The 18,171-nt window shown below is 46.9% G+C and overlaps 1 protein-coding gene across 4 annotated transcripts in view; it reads left to right on the forward strand.

Moving 5' to 3' along the window:
- Positions 1-12,514: 12,514 nt before the first annotated feature.
- Positions 12,515-18,171, forward strand: part of mtrf1 (mitochondrial translational release factor 1) — a 34,618-nt gene continuing 28,961 nt past the window's right edge. The window contains exons 1-2 of one of the 4 annotated variants that reach the window (XM_070893079.1): positions 12,515-12,534; positions 17,207-17,673. In XM_070893079.1, the coding sequence (XP_070749180.1) occupies positions 17,250-17,673 (424 nt within the window). In that variant the 5' untranslated portion in view covers positions 12,515-12,534; positions 17,207-17,249. Of the gene's footprint in view, positions 12,535-13,929; positions 13,968-16,646; positions 16,754-17,097; positions 17,674-18,171 lie in introns of those variants that run through there. The other 3 variants (XM_070893077.1, XM_070893078.1, XM_070893080.1) reach the window with 3 other exon arrangements.

Here is an 18,171-nt window from a genome sequence, read left to right on the forward strand (position 1 = left end):
TAGCACGGTTGGTATCCCCCTTCAAAAGGTAGTCAGATTGTAACCTGCTGACTTCCATTTACGTGCCCAGTTTTCCGTATCCTGAAACGCATTGCCTGTTTTGTTTTGATTAATTATCCACTCAGCCATTTCCGAGATATTCAAGGGAACTGGCCTCAAGGGAATCCCTCCCTTTGAGTGAATAGGAATATGCGCACACACCCAACAACTAGAAATGTTACCTTGTTTGGCATAAATGTATGACATATATAAAAAGGTATTTACATGTAATTCCCTTGCTACCCTACTATTTCCCTTTGGTGCAGAAGGTCGGCTAGTAAGAAGTAGGCCTATGCCTAGAATACCTACAATCAATAATACAGTAAATTTATACATTTTCGCAAAAAGTAATTGTCCTTATTAGATTTCAGCTTCAGTTATGGGTGCTCGTTTAACGTGTGAAACATGGATCCAGGCTTTCTTTCCTTGGACTTTAACAGCTGCCTGGGTGGTCAATAACACTTGATAAGGTCCCTCCCATTTGGCACCCAAAGGTTCTTTATGCAACTTTTTCACATACACCCAGACTCCCGGGATGATGTCGTGTCCTCCTTCGGGTGGATTACCCCAAGCTGCCGATACCTGTCGGGAAACAGAACTAATAGCATTGGTTAGGTTCTGACAGTATGATAACAAAGTGTCACTCATTAAGTGAACATCAGCTTTCCTTAAATCGATAGTTCCTGGCAGCGACATGGGTCTTCCTGTTATAATTTCTGTCATGTATTCAACCAGCATTGTAACCCATGTATAAACTGACCTAAGTTGTACACCGTGCGAATACTGACCACTAGGTGGGAGACACTCCTAACCTGGACCTTCAGGTATAAAAGGGGAAGCTCCACCCACCTTCATGACTTGAGTGCTAAGGAATAAAGGACAGGTCACAGACTGACCTTCTCTCAAGCATGGGCCTCATGTGCATTTATACTGTGTAGTAAGGACGTATCAATGGCGACAAGAAGCTGGGATTTAAACCACGCGAGCATGGCCACTAGCAGAACAGACTTGAGGTACTGTGTTAAGGAATGGTTGAATACTTGACATCTGAGTCGAAGAAGCTGACCACCATCACGACACACAAGGGGTTGTTTGAGTACAAAAGATGTCCGTTCGGGATTCGCTCGGCCGCCGCGATCTTCCAACGAAATATGGAAAGCCTCCTCAAGTCGATTCCAGGGACGGTGGTTTTTCAGGACGACATCCTCGTTACGGGTTACGATACTGAAGAACACCTGCACAACCTGGAGGAGGTGCTACGCAGACTGCACCGGGTAGGTCTGCGACTGAAAAAGGCGAAGTGCGTCTTCCTAGCTCCAGAGGTCGAATTACTGGGGATGAGGGTAGCAGCAGACGGGATCAGCCCTACTGCATCCAAGACGGAAGCGATCCAGAGAGCACCCAGACCCCGTAACATGACGGAGCTGCGTTCGTTCGTGGGGCTCCTGAACTATTTTGGTAACTTTCTTCCCAAATTGAGCACGCTGCTAGAGCCACTACACGTGCTCCTACGCAAAGGTCGCGAATGGGTCTGGGGGGACAGCCAGGAAAGGGCTTTTAATAGAGCACGCAATTTGTTATGTTCCAACAATCTGTTAACGCTATATGACCCATGTAAGAAACTTGTGTTAACGTGCGATGAGTCGTCCTATGGTGTCGGGTGTGTGTTGCAGCATGTCAATGCCAAGTGTCAGTTACAGCCGGTAGCTTATGCCTCCAGGAGTCTGTCCCAGGCAGAAAGGGGCTACGGGATGGTAGAAAAGGAGGCGCTCGCATGTGTATATGCGGTAAAGAAAATGCACCAGTACCTGTTTGGCAGGAAATTTGAGCTGGAGACAGATCACAAACCCCTAACGTCCCTTTTGGCCGACAACAAGGCCATAAATGCAAACGCATCAGCCCGCATACAGAGGTGGGCACTCACGTTAGCTGCCTATGACTACACAATTCGGCACAAACCGGGCACCGAAAACTGCGCCGCTGCACTCAGCAGGCTCCCACTAGCCACCACTGAGGGGGCTACCGAGCATGGTGCTGAGATGGTCATGGCTGTTGAAGCTTTCGGAAGCGAAGGCTCACCCGTGACAGCCCGTCAGATTAAAGTCTGGACAAATAGAGACCCGCTATTGTCTCTAGTCAAGAAATGTGTCCTGAATGGGGACTGGGCAGCCACGTACAGGGCATGCCCTGAGAAATTTAAACCATTTCACAGGCGCAAGGATGAACTCTCGATTCAGGCCGATTGCCTACTGTGGGGAAACCGCGTAGTCATGCCCCAGATGGGCAGAGAGGTTTTCTTCAGAGAACTCCACAATGGGCACCCGGGCATTTTCACGATGAAGGCAATTGCCAGGTCACACGTTTGGTGGCCAGGGATAGACGCAGATCTGGAACTTTGTGTTCGCAGGTGCAACATGTGTGCCCAGCTGGGCCATGCGCCCAGGGAAGCCCCCCTTAGCCCCTGGCCATGGCCCGCCAAGCCTTGGTCACGCATCCATGTGGACTACTCAGGTCCTTTCATGGGGAAAATGTTTTTGGTTGTAGTAGACGCCTACTCCAAATGGATCGAGTGTGACATTTTAAATTCAAGCACATCCTCTGCCACGGTAGAAAGTCTACGGGCAATGTTTGCCGCTCACGGTCTACCGGACATCTTGGTCAGCGACAATGGCCCGTGTTTCACAAGCACTGAATTCCAGGACTTCATGGCAGGCAATGGAATTAACCATGTCAGAACGACACCGTTCAAGCCGGCCTCAAACGGCCAGGCAGAACGAGCAGTGCAGATAATCAAACAGGGGATGCTCAGATTCCAAGGGGGGTTCCCTACAAACCCGCTTATCACGCCTCCTGTTGGCCTATAGATCCCGACCACACTCGCTCACAGGGGTTCCACCCGCAGAGCTACTGATGAAAAGGATGCTCAAAACCCGATTATTCCTTATACACCCCACCATGAAAGAAATTGTCAAGAGCAGGCGCCAGTCACAATATCACTACCATGACAGGAATGCGAGGGCGCGATGTATTGATGTAAATTATCCTGTTTTTGTCCTCAACTACGCTGCAGGGCCCAAATGGCTCGCAGGCACTGTGGTTGCCAAAGAGGGAAATAGGATTCTGGTAGTTAAACTTACCAATGGACAAATCTGCTGCAAACATGTGGATCAAACAAAAAGGAGGTTCAGCAACCCCATAGAAGAAGCAGAGGAAGAACACGATATAGAGTTCACTCCACCACAGGTGACGGAACACCGGAACCAAAGGGAGGAGAGCCCAGTCACTGTGGGCAGTCCGGACAGGCCTGAGGCACCGCAAACAGCAGACACTCAGGCCAGCGCCCAACAACCGGAGCCCCAACTCAGGCGCTCTACAAGGGAGCGTAAACCACCAGAGAGACTCAAACTGTGATCCCAATAAGACTTTGGGGGGGGAGGTGATGTCATGTATTCAACCAGCATTGTAACCCATGTATAAACTGACCTAAGTTGTACACCGTGAGAACACTGACCACTAGGTGGGAGACACTCCTAACCTGGACCGTCAGGTATAAAAGGGGAAGCTCCACCCACCTTCATGACTTGAGTGCTAAGGAATAAAGGACAGGTCACAGACTGACCTTCTCTCAAGCATGGGCCTCATGTGCATTTATACTGTGTAGTAAGGATGTATCAATTTCAAATGGGCTTAGACCTGTAGTTCTGTTCGGGGTTGCCCTAATACTACATAGCACTATTGGTAGTGCGTGGGGCCATGGTGTTCCTTCTTGGTGATATTTGGCAAGCCGTTGTTTCAAAGTTCGATTCATTCGTTCTACTTGTCCTGATGATTGTGGATGATAAGGACAGTGTAAATCCCACATAATGTTCAGTAACCTACAGACTTCTTGGCAGACAGCACCTGTGAAGTGTGTTCCCTGATCTGAGTCAATGCTACTCGGGACTCCCCATCGGGGAATGTAATCCTTACACAAGACCTTTGCAGTGTGATTGGCTGTGGCTCTTTTAGTTGGGACAGCTTCTACCCATCTAGAGAATCTGTCGACCATGACAAGAATGTTAGTGTATCCTTGACATGAAGGAAGAGATATATAATCAACCTGCAGATGCTGGAATGGTCCGACAGGGGCAGGGGGCCTGAGACATTCTATTCATAGACAGTAAAGCGTATACGGTGTGGGGACACTTGACAATTAGCTTTTGGTCGAGGACTAGACCCGCAGTGATCATTACCGCTCGCCATGTAGCTTCCATGGCCCTTAGGCAACTTCCCGATCCGAGGGCTACCGCATCCAGTTTTGCCGAATAATAGCCAATGGGTTTTTGTGTCAGTATAGCTGTCATATATCCTTCTTTCTCATGGACAAACAGGGTAAATGGCTTACCACTGTCGGAGATTCCAAGAGCCGGTGCCGAATATAAAGCCTTTTTCAAACTCAGGAAGGCCTGTTGCTGTTCCTTAGTGAGGGTCATGGCTTCTTTAGAGGCACGTTTCCCTTTTAAAATATCATTCAATGGCTGAGCAAGCTGTGTGAAGGAGTCAATCCAATTTCTGTTAAAGTTACACAATTCCAAAAAAGACCTTAGTTCCTGAATAGTGGTGGGTTTTTTAGCAGCCCGAATGGCTGCAGTTCTATCCTGGGTAAGTTTTCTCTTTCCTTGTGAAATCTTTTGTCCCAGGTATACAACCTCTTCTTGGGATATTTGTGCTTTGTCGATGCTGGCTTTATGTCCTTTCAGCCGAAGGTGGTCCAGCAAAGCTCGTAAATCTTGTTCATGCCGTTCTTCCGTGTTTGAAGCTAGCAGGATATCGTCTACATATTGGATGACTGTGGATGACAGGGGAGGTAATTCTCGCAAATAGCTTTGTAAAGCCATGTGGAATACTGTAGGGCTGTTGTGGAAACCCTGCGGTAACCGGGTCCAAGTATACTGTTCTTGGATCGTGAAAGCAAACCACTGTCGAACCTCCGGTGCCAGAGGCACCGACCAAAATCCGTTGGCCATATCTATAACCGAGAAATATTTATGTTCCGGTTTGAGGGCATTAAAAATGGTGGAGGGATCTGCGACCAAAGGAGCTTTTTGATCAATACACTGGTTAGCTTTCCTATAATCGACAGTCAAACGCCAAGTCTCATTAGATTTCTGTACCGGCCACACGGGGCTATTGGAGGAGCTATGCATTTTAATAAGCACCCCTTGTTTCTCCAATTGCTGAATAACCGGTAAGATTCCCACGATGGCAGTTGGACTGATGGGATACTGTTTAGTGCATGGAGGCTTGGTCCCGGTGAATGATGCAGGCTCCATCTGGAGTAGGCCACAATCGTTCTTATCTTTAGCCCATATCGGGTGTTCCTTCAATTCTTCTTTCTTCAAAGTTCTAATTGACCATGTCACCCGACCATCCTCGAAATGCAATGATGAATCTACTTGGATTAGAACGTCCATTCCCAAAAGGGGTTGATCTACTGGGCCTATCCAGACCGGCGTGGTTAATTCATGTGGACCCAGCCCTATAAGCACCGGTGTTGTCCTTTTAATTTCCATTTTATGGCCCCCAACTCCATAGGCTGTACGTGCCCTACCATCCAACGGCAAAAAGTCTCCATATTGTAGGGGTAAGCATGTTAATTCCGCCCCTGTGTCTAAAAGACAGTCCACATCCTTATCGCCCACCCTCACATTTATATATAGCCCATCTCCCCTTTGTTGTATTAGTGCGAGGAGGGGGGCCAGGGTGGGCTCTAATCGTTTTTTGCTATCCCAAGTAACTCCTTCTGTTGTTGTATTGTCAGTCGCTTAAATGCTTCTATGAGGTCATTATCTTGTGACAAGCCTGGTTTGTTGGCTGAATTGTATCCCTGGCTGCGTCCTCTTCCCCAGCCACGACCTTTCCGTTTCGCCCTGCACGTCTTGGCCCAGTGACCTTCTTTCCCACAATAATGACATTTTCCGGGTAATTTTCCAAATAACTGTTAATCGGAATCCTGGGATTTCCATCCCATAGCCTGTACAGCTCGGACTTTAGCTCCCATATCCCGATCTAATTGGTTACATCGATCCACCAATTCTGCAAAGGTAGTTCCTCTCCCTTCCCAGTCCGGTAACACTACCTTAAGCATTTTGGACAGTTCTGGCTTTAGACCTGCCACAAAAGCTGCTTTCAGGGGTCCAAACACTTGTTCATCCATTTCCTCATCCGGGTCCAAACACTTGTTCATCCATTTCCTCATCCATATTATTCATACCCGAATGTTCTAGCCACGTGCATCTAAACCGCTCGTCATACTCCAGGACCTCCTCTGTTCCCTTCTGTTGGCAGGCTGCAATTTTTCCCCAGTCTGTCTTAGCTGGACTGAAGGCTTGCAGACAGTGTTTAATCGCCTCCCATCCTGCGTCTACTTCTTGCTCATCCTGCCCCAAAGCTTCTTCTACCTTGTCGTGCAATTTTCTTCCCTGTGTTTTTGGCACCATTATGGTCAAAATTTGCACTCCGTCCCAGGGATGAAGTTGATATATATTTCTTAAGCGGTCCAATTGGTCCCACGTTTTTACTCCCCCTTTCTTTGGATTGGGCAATTCCTTGGACCATTTATCAATTTTCTCTGGGTCTGCCGGATCATGAAATAAGTATTTTTCACACACCCTTTTCCTCGTTTTTTTGGTTCCGCCCTCACCCGCAGTCTCTTCTGATTTGACTACAACTCGTCTTTTTTTAAACGGGGCAAAGCGCACCCTTAATTCGTCATCCTCTGACCCTGTATCGTCTGAGGATTCAGAATCCGTATCTATTCCTCGGTCGTGTCTTCGGGTTTGCGCTTTTAATTTATCCAAACATGGGTACCCTGGGAATTGACCGATACATTTTCCTTTTCCTATTACTGTCTCTTGACCTAATGATTTTTTCCATTCTTTAATTTCACCTTTAAGATCTCTAACTTCCGCTTCCAGCTTTTCAAGTTCAAGCTTTTTCTGTCGCAGCTGCGCACAAACTGCTTGCAATTGATCCTTTGTACTGGTCAGTTCTCGATCATGTGGGGAACGCATTATAATTTCATTCCGATTTCGAATCTGGCCCATAACCGCTAAGGACCATCTAGTTCGCTCTTTATTTTTCATACGGGTCGTTTTTCTCCAGACCCTTTTAATCTCGTCCAAGGACCATTGTCCTTTGGAGGTTCCGTACTTTTGTACTTTAATACAGGTTTTAGAGAAGTTGAATTGTTGCTCTATGTATTCTTTCAACTGTTCGAGAATTAAATCTAGCGAAACTTCAGGTGGTGCTTGCTCACCTTTAACAGTTGTAGGCAATTCTTTGCTCTTATCTCCTGCTGCCATAATACTGATTTGTTTACTGGGGTCTCGAGTCGTAGGCTTGCTAGCCGATCAATAGGTCTGTGATTAATTAACTAACACACCGCCGAAGTTTAGACGTCTATAGGACCTCGAGCCGACTACCAACCGGAGGGTTCGCAAACCGGAGGCTTTCGGAATCGCGTAGAAGGAGAGGCGAATTTAGACTTTTGACCGAGGACTTTTTATAAAGAGGAGTCCTTACCTCAGTATGTAGGTCCGATGTCCAAAATTCAGTTTCTTTCCTCAGCGATCCTGTTCGTGACGCCAAAATTGTTAGATCTCTTAATTTTCCAATGAAATACGAACTCTGATTGTAGTTTTAATGTATCTTTATTATGGCAGCAGCAAACAAGTTCTTGGCTTTAAGCCAGGTCTTTGTCCTTTCTGAGACCACATGGTCAAAATGGCTGTATTTATACCGGATTCAATTTACAGAAAAGAACTCGCCTTCTTTGACCTTATTGGCTCAATTAATAGTCTTTTAACCTTTTAATTGGCTCGCTACCCAAGGTCCGAAAATGTCAAGTTGATTGATGACTTAAAGCAATGTGTCCTGTGTTTTTTCACAACCTGTCTAAATGCAGCCTGACTGCAGAGCTTGAATTCTCTATCACAGGGTACTGCCATGTTACAAACCAAGACCACAGATACTTTCTCCAAACCAAATTTCAACTCGATGTTTAAGATAATTCTACAAGGTTAGAAAACTGCTGCTGAATTATGCAACCTTAACTAGCTACATAAAACTTTAAGTAGAAAAATGTGATTGCATCAGCTGCATATAACACAAATGCTTGTTTTGCTCTCCTCCATCCCCAGAGATGTCTGCGCTCCTCTAATTCTGCCGTCTTGAGCATCATCTGATTAGAATCACTCAACCATTGGTGGCCGTGCCTTCTGTTGCCTAGGTCCCAAGCTCTGGAACTCCCTGCCTAAACCTCGCCGCTTCTCTACCCTCTCCTTTAAGACACTCCTTAAAACCTACCTCTTTGACCAAGTTTTTGGTCGCCTGCCTGTTTTTCACCGATCCACCAGCCTCTACCACAAAATTCAATCAGAAAAATATTTAATGATACTTATAAATAAGCTACACTGCATGGTAAATTGGGCCTAGAATGTTTATTTTTGAAAACAAAGTTGTCCAGGATTCACATATAAAATTGCTGCACTCCCCACAAATGGAGTCAAGTATCAGCATCTTAATGTTGTCAACTGCAAACTCAAGATCATACTCCAGAAAATTTATAATTTTTACTATCAATTTCACATTTCCATTAAAAGGAGTGAAAATAACTTTCATGAAACAGGCAAATTTAGAACAAACCAATAAAATAAGAGTTTCAGTAAAATTATTTAAAAAAATTACTCAAGAACAATATTCTACTGTAACTGTCAAATTTCATGTGAAGAATTCAAATGCTAAAAGCACGTATAAGTGTAGCAGTTGGTACTGCAGTAAATAGTATGGCTCAAGATATAAACATGTCTAAACTTCAAAATCTGTTCTGTCTGGTGCAATGAAAACTTACTGTTTACTAACACAAGGCTATTTCAGATAATCATCAGGGAAATTAATGTAATACGACAAAACTACTCAACATCTATTTTTACACAATACATTATTCTAAGATTTGAAAGCTCACATGAACACAATAAACGGTAGGATACCGAGAAGTGTAGAAGAACAGAGACACCTTGGCGTGCATGTCCACAGATCTCTGAAGTTGGCAGGCCAGGTAGATAAATTGGTTAAGGTGGCATACGGGATGTTTTCCTTTATTACCAGAGGCATAGAATATAAGAGCAGGGAGGTTATATTTGAACTGTATAAAACACTCGTTCGGCCACAGCTACAATACTGTGTACAGTTCTGGTCACCACACTACAGGAAAGATGTGATTGCACTGGAGAGGGAACAGAGGAGATTTACGAGGATAGTGCCAGGAGATGGGATAGGCTGGGGTTGTTTTCTTTAGAACAGAGGAGACTGAGGGGAGATTTAATTGAAGTGTAGAAAATTATGAGGGGCCTAGATAGAGTGGATAGGAAGAACCTATTTCCTTAGCTGAGGGGCAAATAACCAGGGGACATAGATTTAAAGTAATTGGTAGAAGGATTAGAGGGGAGTTGGAGATTTTTTTTCATTCAGTGAGTGGTGGGGGCCTGAAAGGGTGGTAAAGACAGAAACCATCACCGCATTTAAAAAAGTACTTGGATATGCTTTTGAAGTGTCATAACCTACAGGGCTACGGACCAAGAGCTGGAATGTGGGATTAGGCTGGATAGCTCTTTTTGAGTTGGCACAGACATGCTGGACCGAATGGCCTCCTTGTGTTCCATAAATTTCTATGATTCTATGAACCATTTGGTTTACAATGAGTACAATGTCAATCGTAGCCACAGTCTCTCCAGCAACAGCTTCTCTTCCTGCATTTCAGGTACATGCTGTCCCTTAGCGACAACATCCAGATATAGGGTCAGCTTCCACATGTATGCTGATGACACCCATCTCTAGCTCCACCGCCTGTCTCAAGCCCTCAATTGTCTCTACTGTCAAAGACTGCCTGTTCAACATCCAGTCTTGGATAAGCACCAATTTCCTCCAATTATACAAACTCTGTTCCCTAGTTAACGATTCCCTGGTTACAGTCTTCGGCTGAACCAGACTGTTCGTAACCTTGGCGTCCTATTGCATCCCGATCCGAGCATCTGACGCTGTATCCTCTCCATTACAAAGACAGCCGACTTCCACCTCTGTAACATCACCTGTCTCCGTCCCACCTCAACTCATCTACTGCTGAAACCCTCATCCATGCCTTTGTAATCTCCACTATCAATATCCCAATGGCTCCTATCCTCTACCCCTGTAAATTTCAGTTCATCCAACACTCTGCTATCCCACACCAAGTCCAGCTCACCCATCGGTCTAGTGCTCGCTGACCTACATTGCCTCCCAGTTTCATATCACCTCAAATTTCATCCTGGTGTTAAAAACCCCTCCATGGCCTCCCCATCTCTGTAAGCTCCTCTAGCCCTACAACCTTCCCCTGATCAACCTCTCTTCTTCTCTAACCATGGCCTCTTCTATATCCCTCCCTCCAACCCTGACTAAAATCACAGGCACTGGCCGGCCTGTCAGTGGAGAGAAAGCCCAAAGTGTCAGCCGTGGCTCAGTGGGTAGCACACACGCCCCAGAGTCAGAAGGTTATGGGTTCAGGTCCCACTTCAGGGACTTGAGCACATAAATCTAGGCTGAGGGAGTGCGGCACTGTCGGAGGTGCCGTCTTTCGGATGAGGCCCCGTCTGCCCTCTCAGGTGGACATAAAATATCTCATGGTACTATTTCAAAGACAAGCAGGAAGTTATCCCCAGTGTCCTGGCCAATATTCATCCCGCAATCAACATAACAAAAAAACAGATTATCTGATCATTATCATATTGTTGTTTGTCGAAGCAAATTGGCTGCCGCGTTTCCCACATTACAACAGTGACTACACTCCAAAAGTATTTCATTGGCTGTAAAGCGCTTTGGGACATCCGGTGGTGGTGAAAGGCGCTATATAAATGCAAGTGGCTGGTAGAGGACCTTTGTCTTACGGATGTTTAGCGTAAGGCCTATGCTTTCGTATGCCTCAGTAAATACGTCGACTATGTCCTGGAGTTCAGCCTCTGTATGTGCGCAGGTGTGGGCATCGTCCACGTATTTTAGCTCGACGACAGAGGTTGGGGTAGTCTTGGACCTGGCCTGGAGTTGAACAGGTTCCCACTGGTTCTGTAGTTTAGTTCCACTCCAGCGGGGAGTTTGTTGACTGTGAGATGGAGCATGGCAGTGAGGAAGATTGAGAAGAGGGTTGGGGTGATGATGCAGATCTGTTTGACCCCGGTCCGGACGTGGATTACGCTAAATAAGACAAAGGTCCTCCACCAGCCTGTCCTCGCCACACAGCACTGCCCCCCAGTCATCAAGATCCAAGGCGCAGCCCTGGACAACGTGAATCCTATCAACAAGAGTAGGCATTCGTGACGAGATCCAACACCGCCTGCAACATACCAATGCAGCCTTTGGCCACCTAAGAAAAAGAGTGTTTGAAGACCAGGCCCTCAAAACTGCCACCAAGCTTATGGTCTACAGGGCTGTAGTAATACCCGCCCTCCTGTATGGCTCAGAGACATGGACCATGTACGTAGACACCTCAAGTCGCTGGAGAAATACCACCAACGGTGTCTTTGCAAGATCCTATAAATCCCATGGGAGCACAGGCGCACCAACATTAGCGCCCTCAACCAGGCCAACATCCCCAGCATTGAAGCACTGACCACACTTGATCAGCTCCGCTGGGCGGGCCACATAGTTCGCATGCCTGACACGAGACTCCCAAAGCAAGCGCTCTACTCGAAACTCCTTCAAGGCAAACGAGCCAAAGGTGGGCAGAGGAAACGTTACAGAGCTTCACTGATAAAGTGCAACATCCCCACCGACACCCTGGCCAAAGACCGCCCTAAGTGGAGGAAGTGCATCCGGGAGTGCACTGAGCTCCTTGAGTCTCATCGCCGAGAACATGCAGAAATCAAGCGCAGGCAGCAGAAAGAGCGTGCGGCAAATCTGTCCCACCCCACCCTTTCCCTCAACAACTATCTGTCCCATCTGTGGCAGGGACTGTGGCTCTTGTATTGGACTGTTCAGCCACCTGAGGATTCCGAGGGACTGCCTATGATGATGATGATGATGATGATAAATCAAAGCCCAAAGCCCCTGCCGTGAGGAGCCCGGCCTGGTGTGTGTGGCCCTCTTTCGGGGAGGGAGGCCGCCGGACGACATGGTGGCAGTCGGCGGGCTGGGGAGGGGGCACCCAATCGGCTTCTCCGAACGGGCCACGGTTCTGGCCATCGGGCTTCCTTCATCGGCCGCCGCCAACCCGCTCACTTCTGCTTGTGATGTGCTCGCAGTGCGGGGGGTGGCGGTTCCCCAGGAGACCCGACGCTAGGCTGCAGGGGCTGCTGGGAGTTATAGTTTGCCGCCGGTTGGGGCCTTCCCAGAGTGCCCCGCGCCCAAGGGCAGTGCGCATGGGCATTACGTCTGGCCGAGGTGAGTGCAGGGATGGAAGCCGAGTGGGAGAAGGGGCTGAGTGAGTGAGTAAGTAAGTGTAGGCGGGCGGAGGGGGAGAAAGGGCCGGGGCTGGGGAAGTGAGGAAGAAGAAAGGGCTACGGAGTGAGAGGAGGGAGGGAAGAAGAAAGGGCCAGGAATGGGGGAAGGGAGAGTGAACTGGGAGTGGGGAGGGGAGAAAGATTGAGTAGGGGGGAGAATATAGGAAAAAGACTTACATTTCTATAACGTCTTTCATACCCCAGGATGTCCCAAAGTGCTTTGCAGTCGATGAAGTACTTTTGGAGTGTAGTCACTGTTGTAATATGGGAAACGCGGCACCAATTTGTGCACAGCAAGCTTCCATTAACAGCAATGTGATAATGATCAGATTCTTTTTTTAAGTGATGTTGGTTAATGGATAAATATTGGCCCAGGACACTGGGGATAACTCCACTGATCTTCAAAATAGTTAGTGCCACGGGATCTTTTACGTTCACCTGTGAGGGCAGTCGGGGTCTCAATTTAACGTCTCATCCAAAAGACTGTACCTCTGACAGTGCAGCACTCCCTCAGCACTGCAATGACGGTCTAGATTTTTATGCTCAAGTCTCTGGAGTGGGATCTGACTCCAGTGGGAGTGAAAGTGTTACCCACTGAGCCATAGCTGATAGGGGGGAGTAGGTGGGAGAAGATGGGCAGGTGAAAGGGAGGGAGATGGTCAGAGTTTGGGGACAGGTGAAGGGTCGAGAGAAAGGGGAACTGCTGGGCACAGTGTCTGGATTGGTGTCTAACTTGGGAGAGATTCTTTTTCTGTACAGGATTCAGCCAGTGTTACCTCGCTGCTGACCCCTCAGTTACTCGACTAGTTACTTCCCTGCTGGTCCCTCACAGACCCCACTACTTCCATTTTTCAGTCTGTTTCAGAAACACACCACCTAAACCCCAGTGACATCCTTTATCAATATCTTTGATGAAATTTTAACAAACATCCACTCCGTTTCCACTGTCCCCAAGATTTACCTCCTCAAAGGACTCCTTAAGATTTGTTAGACAAGAACTCCTTCCCACAAAGCCTCGATGGCTCCTTCTCACTTTTGATTCATCATTTGTTCTTCCAGTGCTTTCCCTACAAGCGATGTCAGACCCCTGTTTTCAGGTCATGTTCCCTTATCTTTAATGTTCAGACACCGTGTCCATTTCTGCTGTTTCCTTAATGATAGTACCCCAAAGCGCAGTCTGCCTGGCCCTGAAACCCTGGCTTCCTGCCATCTATTTTTTGTGGAATCTCATCATCCTGCCCTGGAATTCTACCCCAATAGTCCGGGCCCGGGCGGGGGGGGCGGAACTGGCAGGGGAGGCTGTCTGACATTAACAGGACAGGCGGCCATTAGAAAATTAAACTGAAGTGAGGACGTGGCTAGGCTGTACTCTACACCTGGCTCGTGGGGGAGAATGCTGCAATCCTAAGAAAAGAATGCTAGGTAGTATGCTTGATAATTACAATGATACACACACATACTTTTCTCCTATTTGATGAGTTATGAATGATGTATGTGCCGGCTTTGTGAAAGAGCTATCCAATTAGTCTTATTCATCTGCTCTTTCTCCATAACCCTGCAATATTTTTCCCTTTTAAAGCATATATCCAATTCCCTTTCAAAACTCTCCACTGGCTGGAGTCATACCTAGCACAAAGGAAGATGGTTGTAGTGGTTGGAGGTCAATCATCTCAGCCCAGGACATCGCCGCAGGAGTTCCTCAGCGCAGTGTCCTAGGTCCAACCGTCTTCAGCTGCTTCATCAATGACCTTAAATCCATCATAAGGTCAGAAGTGGGGATGTTCGCTGATGACTACACAGTATTCAGTTCCATTCGCAACTCCTCAGATAACGAAGCAGTCCATGCCACATGCAGCAAGACCTGGACAACATTCAGGCTTAGGCTGATAATTGGCAAGTAACATTCGCACCACATAAGTGCCAGGCAATGACCATCTCTAACCAGAGAGAGTCTATCAACTGCGCCTTAACATTCAACAGCATTACTGGGGGGGCGGAGGGGGTGGTCACCATTGACCAGAAACTTAACTGGACCAGCCACATAAATACTGTGGCCACAAGAGCAGATCAGAGGCTGGATATTCTGTGGCGAGTGGGGAGTCTGGAGGTGAGACAAAGCCAGGAGTGTGATGGAATACTCTCCACTTGCCTGGATGAGCACAACTCCAACAACGTTCGGCACCATCCAGGACAAAGCATCCCGCTTGATTGGCTATCCATCACCTTAATCATTCACTCCCTCTACCACCGGCGCACCGTGGCTGCAGTGTGTACCATCTACAAGATGCACTGCAGAAACCCGCCAAGCGTTCTTGGCAGCCCCTCCCAAACCCGTGAACTCTACCACGAGAAGCACAAGGGCAGCAGATGCATGGAAACTCCAAGTTCCCCTCTAAGTTGCACTCCATTCTGACCTGGAACTATATTGCCATTCCTTCATCATCGTTGGGTCATAATCCTGGAACTCACTCCCTAACAACACTGTGGGAGTACCTTCACCACACGGACTGCAGCGGTTGAAGAATGTGGCTCACCACCACCTTCCCGAGGGCAATTGGGAATGGGCAATAAATGCTGGCATTGCCAGCGACGCCCACATCCCAGAAATGAATATTTTTTAAAAACTTGTGTGTTCCGATGGCTGTGATCAAATGCACTGTTTAGTGTGCTCTTGAACAACATCGCAGATTTGCGTTGTCAGCAGATCTCAACTGGACAGTAGCAGGGATGCTAGAACTAGACTGACCAACCTAAGCTTGTTAGAGAGAGGGAAACATCAGCAGGGGTTCCCCCTTCTGATTGCTACTCAGTGATCTGTGCTAGGAAGTGCACCTTGAGCATTGGCTTGTGTATCAGTTGCTATAATGTTTGTAGGTGTCATTTAAAGATGGCTGTACAGCAAGATTAATCTGTATAACTTCCCTGCAGTGCCATTCTGAAATTTTGACAAACTATCAGAGCTGCTTTATCTGTGAAACTGTATACAAAAGGCCATTATAAATTACTGTACAATCCATTGCCTTTGCAGTTGAATTTCAACTTTATAATTAAAATCAGAATCAAAAATGTTTTCCCTTTATCTCAGCAGGATTTTCTTCTTTTAAAATAATAAATAATGAAACAAGCATGCAAACTCATCACGCCGTGTAGAACTCAGCCTGCCATACACGCCGTGCATTTTTACTGCCCCTTTAATACTCTTTGTTTCTTAACCTTTTTTATTTCACCACCAATAATCATTAGCTTCTGTCTAGACAGCTCTTGGTCATTTACCACATATAATAGGCACTTCAAGTTGCTGGAGAAATACTGCCAACGATGCCTCCGCAAGATCCTGCAAATCCCCATGGAGGGTGGACGCACCAACATTAGCGTCCTCGACCAGGCCAACATCCCCAGCATTGAAGCACTGACCACACTTGATCAGCTCCGCTGGGCAGGCCAAATTTTCCGCATGCCAGACACGAGAATCCCAAAGTAAGCACTCTACTCGGAACTCCTTCACGGCAAATGAGCCAAAGGTGGGCAGTGGAAACTTTACGAGGACACCTTCAAAGCCTCGCTGATAAAGTGCAACATCCCCACTGACACCTGGGAGTCCCTGGTGAAAGACCGTCCTAAGTGGAGGAAGTGCATCCGGGAGGGCGCTGAGCACCTCGAGTCTCATCGCCGAGAGCATGCAGAAAACAAGCGCAGCAGCGGAAAGAGCATGCGGCAAACCAGTCCCACCCTCCCTTTCCCTCAACGACTATCTGTCCCACCTGTGACAGGGACTGTGGTTCTCGTATTGGACTGTTCAGCCACCTAAGGACTCATGTTAAGAGTGGAAGCAAGTCTTCCTGATACCGAGGGACTGCCTATGATGACCATAATCCCTAACAGAGTCCTTTCAGTTTTAATGAGGAACAGTGTGAGGGGAAAGTCTGTGTAATAGTCTCAGGTGCTAGCCCTGCTATGGGGGAGGGTCTATCTGACCGGAGGGCTCCAGACCACTTGGGCTGCCATGATGAGATATTTTAAAAACAAAATACTGCGGATGCTGGAATCTGAAATAAAAACAGAAAATGTGAAACGTTAACTCTGTCTCTCCACAGATGCTGCCTGACCCGCTGAGAATTCCAGCATTTTCTGTTTTTATGAGATGAGATATTTTCCTGGTTGAAGAGGGGGATCTCGCTCTTTCAAACTCTGCAGTGGGGGGAAAAAAAGTTAAGTTCAACAGTTTCACCATAGCCCTGCATTTTTCTCTCCTTCAAATATTTATCCAATTCCCTTTTAAAAGTTACTATTGAATCTACCAACTTTTACGCAGTGCATTCCAAAAAAATTTCTCCTCATGTCGCCTCTGGCTCTTTTGCCAATTTCACGAAATACATGTCCTCTGGTCACTGGCCCTCCTGCCAGTGAAAACAGTTTCTCCTTATCTACTCTGTCAAAACTCTTCTTAATTTTGAACACTTCCTTTTCAACCCCAGCTTCTCCAGTCTTCCCACATAACTGAAGTTCCTCATGCTGGTACCATTCTAGTAAATCTCTTTTCCACCCTCTCCAAGGGTTTGAAATGCTTTGATTTTTCAAAACGTTGCATGCCAAATGTTGTCTGACAATGTGCTGTTTGTACTCAGCCCCAACTAATCTGTTGACTCTCACAACTCCCACAGATAATCACGTCCTCCTCTGTTAGGAGTTTGCAGGACTGCTCAGATGATGAAATACGGATGCGATTGGTTCATTACCAACTTACGCCGGAGGCAGGGCCATTTTGGAAGCACCTTCCGAGCGTTTCAGAAGCTGAGGCCAAATGTAGCGACACGCATGCAGACTTGCAGACTTTGCTTGTCCGACTTCCACATACATGCACCAAATGTTATGTCTAGGCAACAGCCAGAGAGGCACTGTCACAATTATTGTAGTGAACTACTTCAGCTGGAAGCTGTAAAGAAGTATATCGAGGCCTTGAAAGATGAATACAAAGTGATTAACAACAGGATAAATTGCATCCGGCCACACGAGGAAGATGAAAAATCATTAAGTAGGCGTCAAGCTGAGCTGGCTCCACTTATACCACTGTTGGAAGAGATGCATTCGTCAGAAAAGGACTTACTGGAGTTGGAATCAATGCACGACAGTAATTAAAGTTCCACTTTTACATTTGGCATTGAAATCGCATTCAGTTTACCATTTAAAGGCCACCAATAAGTAATTGTGCACTGTTTTAAACCAACTTGTGGGGGGGGGGGGTCCAAAACTAGGGGCCAGATATATAAGATGGTCACTAATCAATCCAATTCTGGAGAATGGTGAGAATGGAACTCACTACCACAGGGAGTGGTTGAGGCAAATAGCATCGATGCATTTAAGGGGAAGCTAGTTAAGTACATTTGGTATAGAAGGATATGCAGACAGAGTGAGACGAAGTAGGGTGGGAGAAGGCTTGTTTCGGAGCATAAACACCAACAAGACCTGTTGGGCTGACGGCCTGTTTCTGTGCTGTAAAATCCTATGTAAAAACTAAGAAAGTTGCCAGGCTTTTTAAAATTTGCTGCATAATTGACTCATAAGAGATTTACAGCACAGAAGGGGCCCATCGGCCCAACAGTTTAAAAAAGAGCTATCCAGCCTAATC

This window comes from Pristiophorus japonicus, chromosome 11 (assembly GCF_044704955.1).
Source record: "Pristiophorus japonicus isolate sPriJap1 chromosome 11, sPriJap1.hap1, whole genome shotgun sequence".
NCBI lineage: Eukaryota > Metazoa > Chordata > Chondrichthyes > Pristiophoridae > Pristiophorus > Pristiophorus japonicus.